At 34.2% G+C, this 20846-nt stretch overlaps 1 protein-coding gene across 4 annotated transcripts in view; it reads right to left on the reverse strand.

Moving 5' to 3' along the window:
- The window catches only part of MALRD1 (MAM and LDL receptor class A domain containing 1), a 208446-nt gene that overhangs the window by 119059 nt on the left and 68541 nt on the right, over positions 1-20846 (reverse strand). For 2 of the 4 annotated variants that reach the window (XM_085227298.1, XM_085227301.1), the window contains 5 exons: positions 15816-15972; positions 12338-12448; positions 11503-11725; positions 8086-8333; positions 5583-5880 (listed from right to left, as the gene is read on the reverse strand). In XM_085227298.1, coding sequence (XP_085083424.1) covers positions 5583-5880; positions 8086-8333; positions 11503-11725; positions 12338-12448; positions 15816-15972 — 1037 coding nt within the window. The remainder of the gene's footprint in view (positions 1-5582; positions 5881-8085; positions 8334-11502; positions 11726-12337; positions 12449-15815; positions 15973-20846) is intronic. The other 2 variants (XM_085227299.1, XM_085227300.1) reach the window with 2 other exon arrangements.

The raw sequence follows: 20846 nt of genomic DNA on the forward strand, positions 1-20846 counted from the left end.
ACATCTGAGTTTTCCCAAATCGACAAATTAGTAGATCATGCTTTGTACTCACCATTTACAGCTAGAACACTGAAACATAGAATCATTAAGGTTGGAAAAGATCTCCAAGATCATCTAGTCCAACCATCCACCTACCACCAATACTGCCAACTAAACTATGTTCCTAAGTACTACATCTACCCTTTCTTTAAATACCTCCAGGGACAATGATTCCACCATTTCCCTCGGCAGCCTGCTCCAATGGCTAACTGGTCTTCCCAAGAAGAAACTCTTCTTAATATCCAAACTGAACCTACCCTGGAGTAACTTGAGACCATTCCTTCTCATCCTATCACTAGTCACCTGGGAGAAGAGGCTGAATTCCACGTTACCACAACCTCCTTTCAAGTTGTTGTAGAGAATGGTAAGTTGTCCCTGGAGCCTCCTCTTCTCCAAACTAAACAATCCAAGTTCCCTCAACTGCTCCACATAAGACTTGAGCTCCAGACCCTTCACCAGTTTCACTGCCTTTCTGTGGAGAGGCTCCAGGGCCTCAATGTCTTTTTTGTAGTGAGGGGCCCAAAACTGAACACAGTATTCAAGATGCAGTCTCAGATACCGACTCGGATAAACAAGCTCTCTGACTAGAAGTTTTCATTCTTAGAATTCTTTATCTTCATGAAGAGGCCAGTTTTCTCTCAAAACTCATGAGCTCAGTCCTGGGTTGTTTCTTCAGAAAGGAAGGAAAGAATTATGCCTATCCTCTGTTATAGTAGCCTTAGTACTTTAGCTTCATGGCTGGGATAACTTTTTGATCAAAGTATATCATCTACCTGGAAGACATTCTTTAGAGAATGACTCCTAAAATTCCCTGCACAGAATCACATAAGGATCTTTCAATGAGATTGATTCCAAAGGGAGCAATTGTATGATATGTATGAATCCATCTCTGGCCCCAGCAGCTACAGAACAGCAATATTCATGGTATAGAAGGGAACATTTCCTCACTGTGAGAAGAGAGACAAAAGTTTCACTTAAGATAGTATAGCTAGGAATATTCTCATGAAAAATACTACATTTACATTCTGGGTCTCATTCACTGAAACTCTTATACCTCTTTTTTCCTTGATGAACCCATTGTCTTACCATGTCATCCACAAGCCCATCAAGTTTGTTTTTCTAGAAAAGCACTTCTGAAGTAGGTTTTTATTATTCTAACAAAAGAAGTTGTGATATCATATCTTTAAATGTCTGCTCATTCCCTATATGGTTTCATAAATTGCTCTGTATGATACTCAACAAATACAGGCGTGCAAACTATATTGTTCAACAAGTACACACACAACCAATTGAAAAGTCTGGAATGAAAAGCAATGAAAAACAGTAGAATTTAAACAGTTGCATTAACTATTGACTTATTGGAAGGCAACAAGCTTTTCTTACAGTCCGCATAATCAGAAACACCTCTTTAAAAGACAAACCATAAATAGAGAACCAGTAAATACTGCATCATACTCAATTACAAAAATATCTATTAGAAGACAACAAAGTAATAGTGTAATGTGCAATACATTATGCTGCAAATATATGCAGTACTAAGCATCCGCAAAAAAAAAAAAGAAAAAGAAAAATTGCTGAAAATCACATAGAATATTAAATTGTACCATTATCTTAATTGCAATAAAGTCCTTAAAATAGATTGAAAGATCTTCAAAGTAAACACAGACTAAAAAAATAAAAAACATTTGATCTGGTATTAGCCATCATCCTCAACTTCTGCCATGAGCTCTGTTGGATGTGGGCATTATACCTCTGCAGATGTTATCCGAGTAATAGTGGATTCATGCAGCTGAAGAAAATATGCCTGGAGCTTTCCTTCCCTGAATTTACTTTCTATGTCCTCAGGTAATCTGCACAGAAATACTAGATGCTTTCCCATAATATTATCTACCAGAGTCCATTCAGTTTGAATTTAATGTCTCGAATCTAAAATAGTGTCTCTTTAATGTCTTTGTCCGGAATAAAAGCAGCATACAGGTGCAGGACAGTGTTACTGCAGTTCTATATTCAAAAATGGCTTTAGTCTGATCAGAGCAGAGAAAACAAGTGAGAGACTGTGGGCCCAAAGTGATGATCTCTAGAAGGAGATTAAATAAGCAAGTGTATTTAAAAGGGAGATATTTGGAATAAAATAATATAATGGAAATGAATTATTTAAAAATAAATAAATAAATAAATAAATAAATAAACAAACTGAAAAGGGGCAAAAAGGGAAAAGGGGTAAACAAAAAGAAAATAAGACGGAGGGCGGTGATTAATGGTTCTATGTCCAGTGGAGGCTGGTAACGAGCGCCGTCCCCCAGGGTCTGTCTTGGGACCAGTACTCTTTAACATCTTTATCAATGATATCAATGATGGAATCGAGTGCACCCTCAGCAAGTTTGCTGATGACACCAAGCTGAGTGGTGTGGTTGACACAGTGGAAGGAAGTGATGCCATTCAGAGGGACCTCAACAGGCTTTAAAGGTAGGCCCGGGTGAACCTAATGAGGTTCAACACAGCAAAGTGCAGAGTTTTGCACTTGGGCCGGTGGAATCCCAGGCATCCATACAGACTGGAAGAAGCTGTCCTTGAGAGTGGCCCTGCAGAGAAGGACCTATGGGTCCTGAGGGATGAAAAACTTAACATGGGTCAGCAGTGTGCTCTTTTAGCTCGGAAAGCAAATGGTATCCTGGGCTCCACCAGAAAAGGGGTGGGCAGAAGGGACAGGGAGGTGATTGTCCCTCTCTACTCTGTTCTTGTGAGGCCCCATCTGGAGTACTGTGTCCAGGTCTGGAGCCCCCAATACAAGAAAGACAGGGAGCTGTTGGAGAGGGTCCAGACAAGTGCCACAAAGATGATCAGGGGACTAGAGCACCTCCCCTACGAAGACAGGCTGAGGGAGCTGGGCTTGTTCAGCCTGGAGAAAAGAAAGCTGTGGGGTGACCTCATTGCAGCCTTTTAGTAACCTAAAGGGAGCCTATAAACAGGAGGGGAGTCAACTCTTTGAAAGGGTAGATAACTGCAGGACAAGGGGAAATGGTTTTAAGATGATGGAGGGGAGATTTAGATTGGATGTCAAAGGGAAGTTCTTTACTATGAAGTGGTGAGGTGCTGGAACAGGCTGGCTGCCAAGAGAAGCTGTGGATGCACCATCCCTAGAGGTGTTCAAGGCCAGGTTGGATGGGGCTCTGGGCAGCCTGGTCTAGTATTAAATGGGGAGGTGGCAGCCCTGCCTGTGGCAGGGGGTTGGAGATTCATGATCCTTGAGGTCCCTTCCAACCTGGGCCAATTCTGTGATTCTGTGACTGGCAGTGAAATTTATTGTTAAGTGACAGAGAATACCGCCATCCAATTTCACTGAGGTGAAAATCCTCTGTCACTACCACTACTAAGAAGTGACCACAAAGGATGTATGTTTGCAAAACATAGTCTTCTAAACGGAAATATTAGAAACATTAGGAGGATGCATCATGTGCCTCTTTTGGATGTTCCTCCACATCTCATTGATAGTGTTGAAGGCAGGATATAAGTCAAAGTTGAACTTAATTATGATCCACAATGTCTATTCCTATGTTCTTAAAGATAATGTAGATAATCTTTTATTAAGTTGTTGAAAACAAGATACATGTTCTCTACAAAACTGAAGCAGTCACTAGTTCTCCCTGTTCATTGCAGGGTAGTCGGACTACATGACCTTTTAAAGGTCCCTTCCAATTCAAATGACTCTAAGAAATTTTAGCAATGGATATAAGCATTTCAAATGTGCCAATATCCTTGTCTCTGCATACAAGCAGAGAAGTCTAGAAGTCCAAATTTTTGCAGTTGATCAACACAATAATTTGAACTGGCTTATTTATATAGTTAGATCACAGATCTACCCTGTTTACACATCCCTTATTTGGCCACTCAGAACATTTCTGTTCTGGAGGGAGGAGTACATTTCACATTTTGATTTCTAAGTCCACATTTCAAGCAACGATCCAAACAGATAACACTGTTAAATAGTGCCTGCAAGTTAGAAGCCTCAGGGATGAATGTAGGTTTTTTTGGTCCAGGACAAGCAAAAATTGCTGATATAGAAATGATGGGATACTACAAGGATGAATTTAAACCATTATCTTAAACTGGTGAATCTACAAAGTTCACAAAATATATTTGAATTACAACAAGAAATTGTCTCTCTTTTTTTTCCTGAGATTTTAGTAGCTTTTTTATTATATACATCATGAAAGGGTTTTGGAACATACTTTACAATCAAAATCAGAACTTTTAGAGTTTCCAGTGTTGCCACAGGGAGTTGCATCTACCATTAAGTAGATAGAGTCTGAAAACATAAAAAAAATAAGGAATAAGAAATCTCAGATAGTGTTCCTCTTGGGGTAATCTTTATATAAAGCTGAACTTTGAAATACAAATCTCATTTGCAATAAATATCCATGACTGTTTTTGACAGAAGTAGGGAGCCAGTAGCATGCACTGTAAAGACCTGGAAATTTCTCAAGGTATCTCAGGAAACCATTACCCATGTCTTTCCAGCTTATCTTACAGACAATGCACAGTGTAGTGGGGGTTTTTTAGGTTTTATATAGTCTCATCAGTGTTATATCCCGGTGCATTAAGCAGTGCTTAATGATATCCTAAAGGGGAAGACTGCTCATTAGTGGCAGTAACAAAGTAAAGCAGCTCACATAAATTAACAATCCATTCTCCCAGTACTCCTTGACTTCAGGAAATATTAATTTTGTTTTATTCATCAGAGAGAAGAGATATAAAATGGCTTAGCACAGCCATTCAAGGAGCAGGCCCAGGAACAAAATCTATCTCCTAAATTCTTTCTTGGGAGTTTAAATTTCAGCAGCTTTGGTGATAGATGTGGAAGGAGGCCTGCTCTATCAGAAAGAGCTTCTTTGCCTTTCACATCCAAGCAAATATTGTGAATGAACAGGATCAGTGCTTTTAGAAGCAGTGCTTACCTTAGAGACAGAGCAATCTGTCCTCATCAGAACACTATAATTTTGGTAGCATTTTTTCTGAGTCTTATTTCCTTTGTGCAATAAGTGAGGATGATGTTAATAATGGTGTTAATGTTGATATCATAGTACAAGGGAACAAGATGAGTATGGTGCCTGAACAGTAGCTCTCACAGTAGGGATTCCCATTAGTTAAAAAACATTAGAGCCATCCCTGTGTACTTCTTGTTTACCTTAATACAGTGTATTTGTACTGGGCTCTGTCCTGCTCTCAGTTGTTTTACAATAACTATCCTTTACAAGTAAATATTGATAAATAAATCCCACTGAATTGAACAGGATATTGTCTAAGCATACATGGCAGAACATAGGCCTTAGAGTTTCACAAGTATTGACTTACTACCTCAAAAGTCACATTATAAAAATAATTTTATCAACATTTCAAAACGCTGCTTAAAAACATGCTGAATTTTAACACATTAGTAAAATATCCATTCTATTTCTATTTTGAAGGAGAGACAAAGAAATGAAAACACCACTGCCACATATTCCTTCAGGACTTAGAGAATTTTACCTTTAGCAAGAACATACCTGTTGGAGGCAGTGTTGTGGATTCTGCTGGTATAAACTCCTGGGATGGTAAACACTCCCGAGATAATGTGATGTCATCAAGTGCTACGCCACCTTTGAGATCTGTTCCAACTATCCCTTCAAATATGACTTGGAAATCTTCTTTTCCATCTCCAACCAGGTTCAGTGCCTTGCTTTGCCAGAAATTTCCCTGGTTTCCAGTAAGAATAAGGAGGATTTTTTCATGTTTTGACATAGTCATCTGGTAGACAATCAATGATCCAACGTGAACTCCATACATATGGTAATAGAAAAATATCTGTAAGTAAGAGCAGTAGACTCTAATATGCAGTAGGTGAATTCAGAGATATTCTGCTACCGAGTTTATCCTAATTTTTAAATGGAGTCATGTTAGCTGCTCTTTGATTTAATTTTTCAAACAGAATTTAATATATGCACACAAAAATGACTTTTTGAACTTTTTGAACTATTCCAGAAACCAAACTTGGAAGCCAGCATTACAGTACTGTGACAGTTGACACTGCATCTCTTTTGAAAAAATTTTGCATGTGAATGTAAAGGAAAAAAAATACTTGGTAAGAAAAAAAAAGAAGAAGAAGAAAGAAAAGCACAGACGTCTGGAGCATTTTTTAAAACAGGAAGAAGAAACTTTTTCTGAGCAGTTTTCTGTTGTTAAAAGTCTTTGTGATAGACTATAGCTTATAATTAGAATATTATATAATCTACTATGAAAGAAAAAAGGGCAGCAGAAATACAAAATAATAGATAAAAAAACAAAGGATCGTAGGGTTAGAAAACAGTTTTGAGTAAAAATGGGAAAAGAAATTACAAAATACTAAGGTAAAAAAGTAATATAGAACATATAAAATAAAAACACTGAAAAAATAAGCACCATTAACTATTCTCTGTTATTTTCAATTCAAGAGCAAAGGATTGCTTGTATTGCATTGGATTAAAACTTAATCTAATTCAATATTGCTTCTGACAAATATAGAATATTTGCAAGAATTATATATGACCCCAAAAGAAGGCAATTCACATTATATTATGCAAGAACTTACCTACAAATTTTTTCCTAGTCTAATGCATAGTACAAGCCCCAAAGAGTGAAAAATCTATCCTTATAAAAAATAATAGCAAATATTATGATACCTCTGTAAACATTAAGTCAGATTCTTTTGCCTTTATGTGTGAAGAGCAAAATAACTAGCAAAATAGTAGCAGGAATGTTGCTTTTAACCACAGTAGTTTCAAAATACATTGCCCTAGATTCTAGTGCAGCAGAACACTTGGATCACTGTTTCCACTTACTTTCAACTACAGTAATTGACAGAAAGGAGTAAGACAGATTAATTCTTCAATCTTAAGTCAAATTGTTAAGTTGTTTTTTGTTAATATCTCCCTTTTCCCTTACATAATTTTGATGGGCATTATTTATTTTTTTTTTAACTGATTGCTACAGTGCAGTTCTTTAATGCTGGAAATCTATACCCCAGTTTACTCCAAAAATATAGTCCATTCCTGCCCTGCTAGTTTTCTAATGCTTTTCTAAATTTTTAAGGAGGTAATTTTCTAAAAACTAGAACTTCTATATTTCCTCCTGGAGCAATTCCATTTATGCAGAATAATCTCCACTTAATAGCATAGAGATATTTTGTCATCTATATTTTTAATTGCTATTGTAAAATTATTGTTGTTATTTTGAAATTAAATGTAATAATTGCCAATTTAATCTTTCATTTTGCACTCAACACTGATGTTAGAAATTCAGATACATCTTATTTTCACCTTGACACTTAAAGACTAGGAAAAATTGAAAGCAATAGATGCATGCGCAGAGAAAGAACAGCAATTCAAAACACCTACAAAGTTATGCTTTCTGCAAAATTCACTATATTTTCAATATATGGCAGCTTGTAAGAGATGTGTTCTGCTAGCTGTCTTATGAAACAGAAAGATATAGTTTTAGCAAAGACTATAAACTAGAAAAACTTTTAATTCTGGTTTGCTAAGAAATTATCAAGTTCAAATCACAACATGCAGTAATGCTTTGTAAAATAAAAGCTTTTCTTTTTCTTTTTTTTCCAGACGAGAAAACCATCTGTCACACAGTATATTTTTTGTAGCTATATATATTTTTTTAAGCAAATTGTTATTGTATTTATACATATTTTCTTAATGAAAGCACAATCCTTTACATAGCTGTAGGATACACAGGGCTGATGCTGCATAATGCATATAAATTACAAATTTCTTTCATTGTTTACTTCATTTAAGTCTCCTCCTACTTACCTACAGAAATCATTCTTTTCCCAAAACTAGCAAAAAAGATTCACATTTTCCGATGATTCCAAAGTGGAAATAAGATCAGGTTGTGATTCTTTCACAACATGCTTGTTTTTATTTAGAAGTATCTCAGTAATTTTGTTTATCTTAGGAGTACTATATTTGTGCAATCTAGAAATCAAATTCTGACTCCTGCTAGTATTACATCCCCACATACCTTGCACTTTTTATTCATCCTGCTTAACACAGGGCTAGAAATCCTAGCTTTTTGTCCCGGCAGCTGAAAAAAAGAACTCTTTATAAAAATGTAATGGCCAGACACTTCTTGCAGTGTATGATCAGCAGCTGGTCCCGTACCCAGTTTAGTACTACTGCTAGTTCTGAGGTGCCAGTCAAAATCACCATTTTCTTCTTGCTTCCAATCACAAAAATCAAACTCAAAATCACAGCGCCCAATAGAAGCACCTGAAAGATATTTGCAAACACATGAACTTTTTTTTTTTTTGCAGAAAGTTAATACACTTCTATCTTGTACACAATTATCTGCCAAGAAAAAATAAAAATAAAAATAAATAGAAAGAAAGCAAATAGCATTCATGAATCTTACTAAGCAGAGCATTTTTTAGTGTTCTAGGATTTAATTATGGTATAGGATAAAACAGAATATATGTGAAATAAATGATCATGCTCTTACTAGTATAATCAACAGTGTTATAGGTATAAAAATAACTAAATATAGCCGTCTAAGTCTAGAGTTTCACATGCAGAAGCACTATAGAGACACATCCTTCATAGAGACCATACAGGTAAAATGTAACTGTAGGAATGTTAGCTTTGAGCTGAAACAAACCTCTAGCTAGTTTAGTTTAACATGTTTCCAAAATAATTCACACACATAAAAAAAAGTCATAATTTTGATTGATTTTTATATGCCACATGCAGGCTCTTTACTAGTTTTCCAATTTTGAATGTCAAAACAGACAGTATGGTTATAGTCAGTTGCCCACACAAATTAAGGTTAAGTCAGTACACCACTCTTATCTACATATATGTTTTCCTCTATATATCTATAACTTTATTATAATGGTTACACCAATCAAACCTAAACTTGTGGAAAGATGCTGGTACTTTGCCAGAACTTTCAAAAGACTTTTGACTGTGCCCTGAATATTGTTATTATTATTGCTGGAAAGTAAAGAGCTTTGAAGATAAATTGAGGAACTGAATGGATCATCTGATCTGACAGTGTAAGGAATGACAAAAGCTTTCTCCTAAAATGTAAACAGAACCTGAACTTCTTCTAAAGTTCAGCCATTTTAAAGTAGCTTATTATTATTATTATTTTTTAAACTGGAATCTTGTCAGAAGTCTCAGTAATGAAGCTGATGAGTTAACATTCATTAAGTCTATACATGTATCTAAACAGCTCTCTTAAATTTAAAGCTGAATTCAGGTGGAAGATTTTCTTTGTAGAGGCCATGAATGAGGAATCAAACATCTTCTTAAAACTATGAACTATTAAGCAAAAAAGTAACTTTTTATATTTTTTATAATAATTTGTTACTTTTCATCTTTTTCTACAAGCAAAACTCATTCTTAAATGGTAATGCTTATAAAAAAACCCTTTATGTGCTAAATACAATTACAATTTACGAAGAAACAGGTCATCATTTAACTGAAACTGCCCTCGTCTTTGGCCATATGACCATATTGCTATGTAATATTTCAGGATCTTAGCTAAAAAAATTCCTTTAATTAGTTGCATAAGTTATGACTCTTTGTGCACATAACAAACATCTGCAGTAGTAATCCATGGAGGCTACTGCTAAAATTTACATACTTCGGAGAAGTCTAGAAGGTGCACAGTTGGTCATGTTTTGTAAATGCAGTTGACAGGCACAGCTGTATATTGTTTCCTCCACATTCACTTTGCCCAATTGATGGATTTACCAGTCTTCTTAGTTTGAAGTTTTCAAGCTGTTGCTCAACAATAACACAGCTCTTCTGTGATGTTTGCAAGGAATGAAAAAACATCACAAAGATCAGAAATCTGAGACACACTATTGTGAAAAAAAAAAAAAAAACTGTGAAGAAATAACTAGCTTTTTTTTTTTTTTTTAATGTTAGTTAAAGCACTAGTCCATCAACCTCCAAAGTCACTTGAACCAACAATCATTCAGTTTTCGTGCACATGAAGTGACATTGTTAGTTAATTGTTGCAAAACTCATACGAGAATTTGCTATCTTATGTTTTGTGGGAATTTAAATGATGATTGGAAAGGAAAAAGTTTTATGGCTGCATTTTAATTTATTTATTCCTTTCTTTACCACTTGGACAAAAATGCTGACTTTATTCTTAACTGGGATTGCATAATGAGCAATCATGTCACTTTAATACTCACATGGGGCTGTCTTTGGAGAATACAGCACAGAAAATTCATAGGATAGTAGTACTCAAATCAAACCTTAAAAGTCTCCTTTTTCACTACCAAACTAACATTCTGCACTTATGAAATTTACTTTCTTGTCTTACAATAAATAAATAAATAAATAAAATAAATAAATAAATAAGGTTACATTATAATCAAAGAAATGGGTATCGTGGTATACTACACTTGTACATAAGCTCTTTCATCAAATTCAGCAAAGAGAATAATTCTCAGTGAAATAATTTAAGACCAGACAAAGAGTTGTTTATAATGATCTTGTGATCTTGTAACCACATTTTAAAATACAAAAAATAACAAATAAATAACTGAAATTGGAGAAAGTAAAAACTTAAGGTCTAATTGCTATCACTGTTACTGAAAATTCTAACAAATAGCTTAGAGATAAGACATCCCTCTTCTGGAAATCAATGAGAAGTCTATCAGTATGAAAAGCACCTAAAAATGCAACCCCTTTGCCATCTCCCTTCACTTTATAGTATAACATTGTTACTTTGCTCATATAATTGTATTCCCTGAGAAACTGATAAATTGTAAACATAACCTCAGTAAGAATGAAGCAACTTCTAATAGTGTAGCAAACAATGAAGATTTGGTTTTTGAGCATTTTCCAAAATCTTAGTGAGAAAAAAAAAAAAGCATTAGTACTATATAAACAATATATTGTTACTCATTTCTCTAGAGAGAAAAAATATTTGCTGTTAAACACTATCTTTCTTCCTATTACTACAAATGCTGTTTCTTGATATCTCTTGTAAAACTAAAATTTTACAACCTTCAAACTGAAATAACTAGCAGACCTGACAATTCTCAAAATATCAAAGGAACCAGGTCCCCATTTCCCAAAGGTATTACATTTGGTTTTTTTTTCCCCACTCTTAATGCATTCTTTTCATATGGAAAGCAGATTTTTATTGTGCATTAAAGACCACTGCTTTCTGAATTATATTGAGAAATTCTCTAACAGCATTTTTATTTTTCATCATATTATTTCAAACTAAACAATAGTAATTTAAAATCCTTAAAAACCAAGGAATATAATTAAATTATTATCTATGTGTTTGCTGTTTTAAGTGATAGGCTGCCAGTTCTACTGAAGCACTCAAAATTCCCAACAGGCGTATTTATGATAGCTATATATTCAATCAATAAATAAATAAATAAATAAATAAATAAGAAAAGCCTACCATACTTACTGCAAATGGCAGGATTCTCATCTGAGTTATCTGCACAGTCATTTACAAAATCACACAGTTGATCCTTTGGGATGCAGTACTTGTTGGCACATGTGAATTCCTCTAATGTGCAAGGTCTGCCTGGGATGAGCAAAGGGGAACAATCTTCAAAGGAGATATCATCCACTGCCACATCTCCCATGTAACTGACACCACGTTTTGTCCTGAAAATAACCTAATAAAAATTACAAAAATATTAGAGTAAAACACTAATTAGATATACATGAAACATAAATAGAACAGACAACAATGGTCCTTGTAAATCTTGGAATATGAAGTGTTATGTTCTTTCTCTCATAGTGCAGTAAGCTTGTACCACCACCTGTAGAAGTTACTCACTACAGTTACCAAAGGACCATTATCTAATATCAGCCTTGTAAAAAAGAAAAAAAAAAAAAAAAAGAAAGGAAGGAAGGAAGGAAGGAAGGAAGGGAGGGGAGGGAGGAAGGAAATGAATAAGTCAAACAGTTACCAGTCCCTGCTCTTCCTGAATTAATAGCAAAGAGTTCCACTCCTGCAAAGTAAGCCTGAAAAGTATTAGTCTTTCACTAGTAATTCCCATGAATGTTAAAACTAACTGGAAGTTCAATTAAAAGGCATCCAAGACAGAAGTAGCGGGCAATGTAACATTTTAAAATGTAGCACAGAATCTTCCCTTTAAAGGTCATCTAGTCTAGGATAGGTAGAATATGTTTCTGTGGCAAAAAGGGAAAGAATGGGGAAACGCAGAAGATAAAAAATATCTAAAGCCAGTTTTCCGGAGAGCATGTAAAATACAAATACACACCTGAAAATCTGAACGAATTCCCAAGAACACTTCAGCTCTATTCCATTTTGGACCTTGGCTGCCACTTTGAGTCCATAACGTAGAAGTCTTATTACCAGTTTTACAGAGTACCTAAAAGGAAATTCAGGCCACAGAAAAATTTTTCCATTACAAACTCACTCCATGGTTCTCTACTTTGTCCAAAGTATCTTCTATAATTTAATTATATACCACCATTAAATATCAAGTGCAAAGGGATTGGTTGATGTAAACCACAGTTTGATTTAAATGATGCTTTAAAACTTTCTCATCTACTCATAAACACCTTCTGCTCAGGTGTTTAACTGGACTGTTACCAATTAACTTAGCTGGAATGTCTAGTCACAAATAAAAAGTGTTCAGCGAAAGGTCAAGATTGATTTGTAAAACATGGAAAACAAAATTAATTAACAGGAGTTATTGAAAAATGTAATGGTTTGTGCATCCATTAGAGTGCATTCAATTGCTCCATCTAAGTGCCAGGAAAAATTTTATGCCTTGATTCTGTATCAAACTTTTTTTTCTTCTACAGAAGGAAAAAAAAAAAAAAAAAAAACAAACAAACAAAAAAAAAACTTGTTCATTCCTTCTAACACAGTTTATCTTTCTGCACAACAGAAGACTATTGTAAAAAACTGTTGAACTAGAGAAAACTAACACATCGACATTAGCACAAAATCCTCAGTATTCTTTGCTCCAACCTCTTGAACATCCAGATTCAACTGAGCTAAAAATAACAGCAAGATGGGAGTGTGATGAAGTGTATTATGTCTTGTTTCCAGGCAGCATTCGTAGAGATAGACATCAGTTCACCAGTTGCCTGCACCAGTTCTGCTTTCAAGGATTTATTGCTACTCTGCATAATCTTCTTAGGGCAGCTCTGACATTCTTTATCTTAATGAAAAAAAAGGACTTCTTTGAAAATTTATGCAGTCCCATGAGTTTGTATCATATTCCCTAACAGGTAAGCTTGGCAAGCAAATAGCAGATCCTTCCAGTCCAGAGGAAAAAAAAAACACAGGTGTAATATTTTGAATAGAATAGAAAAACAAAGTGACATCTGGCTTTATAGACAAGAAAAACTGCTCACAAAAGACATGAATTTTAAGGAAAAAGATAAAAATAGTGAAAAACAGGGGTTAGACATTACTTAAGATGACTAGGGAGCGCTGAATAATAGATTATTCTTATTCTTATGCACATACTGTATAGGTATATCTATATAAACATGTGAGATTATATAGAGCAATACGTACAATTTCACACATACTTTAAACCACTTACAAAATTATAAATTCAATTCCTTCATCAGAAATTCATGTGTTCTCTGATATCTTGCTGAATGTTGTAATTTTATGGTGAAACATGGCCATAAATTTAAGTCCCATCAAAATCTAGGTCTTCTCTTATACCCTAATGTAACTGAAAGACCTATGCATTTAAATTACTCAGCAAGTTAACTGACTGCTAATTCTTTGTTAAAGTTATCCATGCCAAGTCAGAGAGCAGAAAGTGAACAAAAATAGTTCCAGCTAATATTCAAGTGTAGGTTGCACAATAAAGTGACAACTTATAGGTGTTTAACATATAGAACCACAAAAAGACATTCATGCATGTGAATAGAAGGAATCTTCAATATATCCTAGACAACATTTGATGGCACAGATGTAAACTAACATGCAAAAATCCAAACTTACAACCTAAATAAAAAGCGGTATGCATGGGAGAGAAGACTAATAAAAGTAGTAAAAAATCTGCAGTGTTAAACCACAGAAGATTCCCATTCATATAAGACTTATAAAACTTAAAAGAAAATAAAGCCACATTATCTAAATAATTTTATATTCCACATTATTTCTACATTTATAGTTAATTGAATAATTAAGCAATTGAAGTAAGACAACAATTAACAATGTTTAAAATACAATGACTTTGTGATTTAACTTTGGTATATCTTAAAATCGATTAAGCTGTAGATGGAAAAAATCAAATAAGTAATAGAGTGAAATTGTGGGCTCCTACTAGAAACTATAGAATCACAGAATAAAAAGAGTTGAAAAATACATTAAGATCATTCAGTGTGACCATCAGCCCATCCTCATCGTGCCCACAGACCCATGTCCGCCAGTGCAACATCTCCATGTTTCTTGAACAATTCCAGGGACTGTGACTCCACCACCTCCCTGGGCAGCCTGTGACAGTGCCTCACCACTCTTTCTGAAAAGGAATTTTTCCTAATACTCAACTTGAACCTCCCTGGCACAACTTACAGTCATTATCTCTTGTCCTAACATTGTTACCTTGCTGTGGAACTGAGAAAAAAAAAAACATTTGTCTTTCATGGTTCTACCTTGCTACTGTGATTAACTAGGCTGTTCATTTGTGCAAAACTATCTGTGGACATGCTTCCAAGTAGTATGGCTTCCCACACTCTAAACAAGATCTGGGATGTTAGAGCAAATGCAAAGAGGCCACAATTCATTGATCTGTTCCAAGTCTTTAAACTAAGGATGAACCATCTTTATGCCCTCCTCTCCCACTAATTCTGATAAGCTAAAATCTGAGCACTTGCTGATGCCCTAGCAAGATCTCTATTTTCTTGTGGAAGAAAAAAATAAATTAATTGTTTAATAGTAGGTTAAGAAAATACAAGGCATACTTCCTCTGAGCAACTAGCTAATCAAATACACAGGCTGGAAAACACCATATCTTAGCTTTTTGTTATCACACATTTTAGTCTAATTGGCTATATTATTTTGAGTATTTCAAAAATCCATCTCTGATGCTGTAAATTATTGTGTAACATTCATGGGAACTTGCACGATTGTTACTCTGATGTGTGGAGAACAACATTCTTGTTTTATTCAGTCACTTTGCAGTGACATTTTTGATCTATAAGCTGGTGAACAAAACAGATATCCAATCAATAAATATTTTGATTTTAACAGGAGTGAAGAAAAGGGTATGAATAAAAAAGTTTGTTATTGTTAAGTCATAGAAATAGAAGTATGATTAACCTTTGAGAAATAAATGTTACGCTTTCAAATGAATAACATAGCAATATGCAGTTTCTACAAAACGTCACAAGGAATTTTCATACAATTACTTCTTTTTTGAAACTCATACATTCATCCAAAAACCTAAATTTCCAAATATCTACTGCTGTTTTTCAGTGTCAAGAGGTATTACGTATTTCAAAGCTTTTTTCTTGTACAGAAGTTGCAGACTTGGCACATGCTTAAAGGTCATCATTTTAGTTTGTTGTAAAATGTTTTTCACAGCATACTCAAGCTAATGTTTCCCTCAGATCAAAACATATTGAGAGTAGTAAAGCATTAGCAATTGCTCATTTTCATTAATTGACAGCCTGGACTCTAATGAAACTAAATGACAAGGCATTAATTTTCTCCCATAAATTTTAGACAGTAAGAATGAAGCAAAACAAAGTACACCTCCATACCTCCAGAGAGCCTATTGTTGAACCATTCATATGATTCCAAAATGTGATTTTGCATTTGGGTCCTGTTAAGGAAATGACTGGTGTAGCAATATCAGCAGTGTAACCATATTCTCCATTTGAGCTGTCAGCAAACAGATACACGCCTTCTTCAGTATTCCTGTCCAGAAAGAAAACATTTTCTTTATTAAAAAAAAAAAAAAAATTAATCAAAATTAAGTTCCAGTTGTATTAAAGTGGTAATATTTCCTTTACATATATTACATTTACTATCTGAGCATCCGGATGTCTTTTAATTCAGCAATGTATTGCCAGAATTCCACAGAATCCCTTGAAAAGGCATTTGGTACTTTTGTATCATATCTACTCAAAGAAAATTACAGAGCTGAAGTCTTCCTTTACACAGGGTCAGATATCTGAGCCCAGAGGGACTTTTAGCTCCACCCTTAAATCAGTGAAATCAGCAGTCTACTCAAAGCTGGCATACATATGGACATCCTTCTGGCTTGGAGGTAAAATATTTCAAAACACTGGGTGAAATTCTCTATGCTGAGAAAGATGACGCTGCCTTTGTGCTGTGGATGACTTTGAGTGTATACAGAGAGACAGTTTTAGGGTTTCAGGTAGCTGAGATAAAGTTCCTAAAAAAGTTGCCTTTCAAAGACAATGCAGTTGTTGACCAAATAAAAGATTCTGTTCTCTTTTTCAGAATTGCACAGAGATATTGCACAATCAGTGCTTCATTAAGTTATGAATGCTTCCAACAAGACCTTACAAACTTGATGATGGGACCTACATTTAAAAAATTTCCTTACCTGAAATATCTTTATTAGAATTTTCTGTCTTTTCTGTTTGCCTATTGGTGCATTTTTTTTTTCAATCTAGTAAAGAGTCTGTGAAATCTTGTTGCCAAATCTTTAAAAATCTTAAATGTATATATATTTTAATTTCTTCATTGCTTTCTGGAAATGACTCCTCTCATATTGCAATGTCTACACTGAACTCACGACTGACTATTTGAATGATAAAATAACCCCAAAGTTAGTGTATATATGTTTATTAGTGTAAACTTACAAAAATGGCAGATTAAATGTACTATCTATGATAATTTGCATGTAGAAATAATTTTAAGAGTGAATTTATATTAATTATAGCCCATCACGCAACTTGGAGACTAATGAATTTTACCATTCAGTCACTATAGGAGTAGAAAATTTTAAATACATGACATAGAATAAAATAGTCTAAAAACAAATAAAATTATACTTACACAGCAATTTTCTCTAAGGATTTGAAATCCTTTAATTAATTCATTAATCCTTAGAATCACATGTGCAAGAAACTTGTGACAGATTGACAGACTGCAAACAGCCTGGTCTTCCTGGGTATCTGAGGGTAAAATTTCACCAATATATCCTTATCTTTTCTATAACCTTTAGCTGATCTTAAGCATGTCTTTTTCCATCTCTTCCTCTTTCTGTACAGTTGGATGTTAAAGTTTGCTTCATAGGAAAATTAAAATCTAGTAACAGCAATTGATTAGAAAAACAAAACAAAACAAAACAAAAAAAACCCACCCAACCAGCCTTTGAAAACTAGCCTTTGTCAAATAATTGCAAATCAACATCTGGGTCATTGACTGTTACACAGAATACTGCTTCCATCTTCCCTGGTCTTGTATTTGAAAAATTAACAGGAGATCTGCTATAGTGATATTGAGAGGTGAAAATATTAGACAATTCTGATAGTAAAAGTCGTTTTGGTACAGAAATCCCAGGCTATTTCCTTCAGCAAGGTAACGCAATTATTAGAACTTCTGTTGATCAGAATAATGGGAGCACTTTTAATTACCTGCAATACAAACTTTTACTCATTATGCACTTTCTGGAGGCTTCCCAAAACCTTATCTAACGTGCAAGAGTGAGAGAATCATTCTATTTGCAGTTATTAGGAAGGATGTGTGTAAAATAGTTTCAAAGGTAAAAAGGAATAGAAGTGGATTATTTCCATAACATATCTATAGCATAGAAAGATGACTCAGCTGTAAACTACTGATATATTTGCTGTACTTAAATATAGAGGGGAGTACTAAAATATCTCATAAAATGAAGGAATTTATGCAGGGAAAAATTACATTGTTTTGCTTTCAGTTTCCTACATGTTAAGACCAAACAGATAAAATGAAACACATTTTTTTAAAATAGAAATGAAATACACGCATGAAGTCATTATCAAAGTTTTACTACAACTTATAAAATAAACTACTCTACAGGATTGCAATGTCAGTTCTTATAAAAGAAATACCCAAAATTTTTGAGAAAAAAAATAACAAATCTTTTTCTAAGCCATGTAGAAAAGGATCTTCTTGAAGGAGTAAAAATTTTTTAAATACTTCTTGAAGTGTGAGGCAAAACTGCACTTTGCAAAGATCAAACATTTTAATGGGCTGGGAATCACTGATAAAGACAAGAGCTGCCAGGGGAAAGAGTAATGATCTGGAAAACTGAATCTTCTCCACAATTTTATTTTTGTTTTCAGAAGCAAAAGACAGAAGTCATCCTGAAGCTTCTCTTTTATCGCTGTAGACATCTTTATAATTACTGCATGAATTTACATAAGTAGCATAAGTATTTGCATATGAACTACTGCAAAAAATAAGCTCAAAATATAGAAAAACAGATTATTACCAAATTACCCTAAGGCTTGTATGACTCCAAAATAAAATAATTAAAATAACTTCCTAATAAGCTGCAGTGACAGCTGAAAATTTTGACTCATACACAGTTACAAATTTTTTAAATAATCAAATAATCTGCATTTGGTATATTCATTTTTTTCCTTCCTTTCCTTTTTTTTTTTCCTCTGAAGAAACCTATTCCTTCAAGGTAGGAATACTGAATTTCTTCTATTTTTATCTCAGTTTTGATTTTTCCACCAGTCTTGTCTGGTGGTACAAGAATATAGAGTTCTCTTCATGTCTACAAAAATATTTTAAAATTCAGAATTTAATCATCATCTGGGAATTCATGTCCTCGTAGCCTAAGAATGTCAAAATTCCCCCAAAATAGAACAAAATTTAAAACCAATATCAGAGGCAAAATCAGGGATTCCTGCACTGTGGCCTAAGAATGTTGCACAGTACTGAGAACAACATTCAAGGGGGCTGAGTAGAAAGTAAAAAGCAGAATGAAAAAGAGATCTGAAAACATACTAAAAATTCTGGCTGTAAAAGCTGTTGCAAGTTCAGAACAATCAGTGAGATCAGTTTGAATGAGCAACAGATTACAATCAGCAGTATGATGAAATTCAGACATCCATCTCTTACTTGCTGTCTTTGACTGGATCTTTTTCCTGAAATTTGACCAAAATCATATCCTTACCTAGGTAATCCTCATCTCATAGCAGTTTTTTTGTCTTTTTTTTTTTTTTTTCCTTCAGTGTTTGCTGGAAGGTTACATTTAAAACTAGTAAACCAGATTAAAGAACCTTGGGTGATACACTTCATTGGGTGATACCTGTTGAACAAAGGGGTGTGCACAGTCGAAAAAAATGTTAAGGATGTATGGAAAAGTAAAGAGAAATAGAAAGATCAGAAGCGACTGGATAAATATGTTTATGCAGTCTTCACTCCTATACTTGTGACTTATCTATGCTGTTGTTTAAGTTCACTACCTCCCTCATACTCAGAGTAATAGCTACTTGATGCATTGCCGATCACACACATTGTTTCTGCCAGAAGGCAGCACCTGATGTAGGAAAGAAAGAGTTTTAGGCCAGTGGCCAAAGTTTTATTCAAGATGTATAATGTTTGTCAATCTGAAGGAAATGTGGGAGAGCATGCTTCTACAGTAGAGATGAAGAGAAAGGAGAATGAGAAAACATTACATTGTTTCTGTAGTATCTGTATTTGCTATGCATTCATTATCTGCACCAGAAATAGTTCGATTACTTGTCTTTCAGTAGATTATATAGGATAGCCTATTACAAATCATAACATACAAACAGAACTCTTACAGCCTCTGTCTTGAAGTGACTTACACGTAATGTATTCATTGGTTTCAAAAGGGCCCTTTCCTGAGTGAAGGATTGCAGCTGTGAAAATACTATTGCAGAAAAAAGAATCAATATCACAGAATCATAGAACAGCTTGGGTTGGAAGGGATGCTTCAGATCATCTAGTTAAAAACCTCTCCCACTATAGGCAGGGGCATCTCCTACTAGACTGTACGAGTAAAATGGGTAAGTTCCATAAATCTTACAGGATAATGAGAACTCCAATAACTTAATCAATTCCACTGCATATAAGAGGAAGATTTTCTGCACGAAACACTTCCAACCACTTAAATTCTAATAGGCTTTAAGTAGACAGTAACTCAAATCAATACTGAACAACTAGAAAGAATATATATATATATATATCAGGATTTTCAATGAAATTTAAATATTTCTGTAAACTGTTCTTATAATTAAAACTGAAAGGAATCAGAAGTCAGGAATGCAGATCCTTACTAATAGAATTTTGTGATAAATCTAATTTCAAATACTGCTAATTTCCAAAAGAAATAACATTTTGCTGTAATTTTAAAAATACTTTCTATCTAGTCACCTCCCACTTTCATTAGCATTTAACATTCATAAGTAATTAACTTAGAACCAAAAGTAATACAACTACCATGTCATAAAGTAGACATACTTTGGAAAATAATGTTCCAAGATCTATTTTCTGTTACAGAAGCTATCTTTTAGCCATGTTTACAAAAAGTTGCCTATAAATTTCTGACTTTCACAAATCTATTTCTTCTGAGTCATTTTGGATTAGGATTATTATTCTGAAGCCAAGCTAAAAGTTTAATATTTCATTTTTTTTCCTTATGCCTTGCATGTGAAATTACTTTAAACTGATCAAGCTCTTTTACTTTATTAATATTATAAGAGTCTCCTGCACCTCAAATATCTTCTTTTCTCCTTGGATCAATGCTCATTTAGATATTTGCATCTGCAGATGTTCAGTCTTTCTTTAAACTAGTTACTAAA

The sequence above is a fragment of the Meleagris gallopavo genome, chromosome 6 (genome assembly GCF_905368555.1).
Source record: "Meleagris gallopavo chromosome 6, MGAL_WU_HG_1.1, whole genome shotgun sequence".
NCBI lineage: Eukaryota > Metazoa > Chordata > Aves > Galliformes > Phasianidae > Meleagris > Meleagris gallopavo.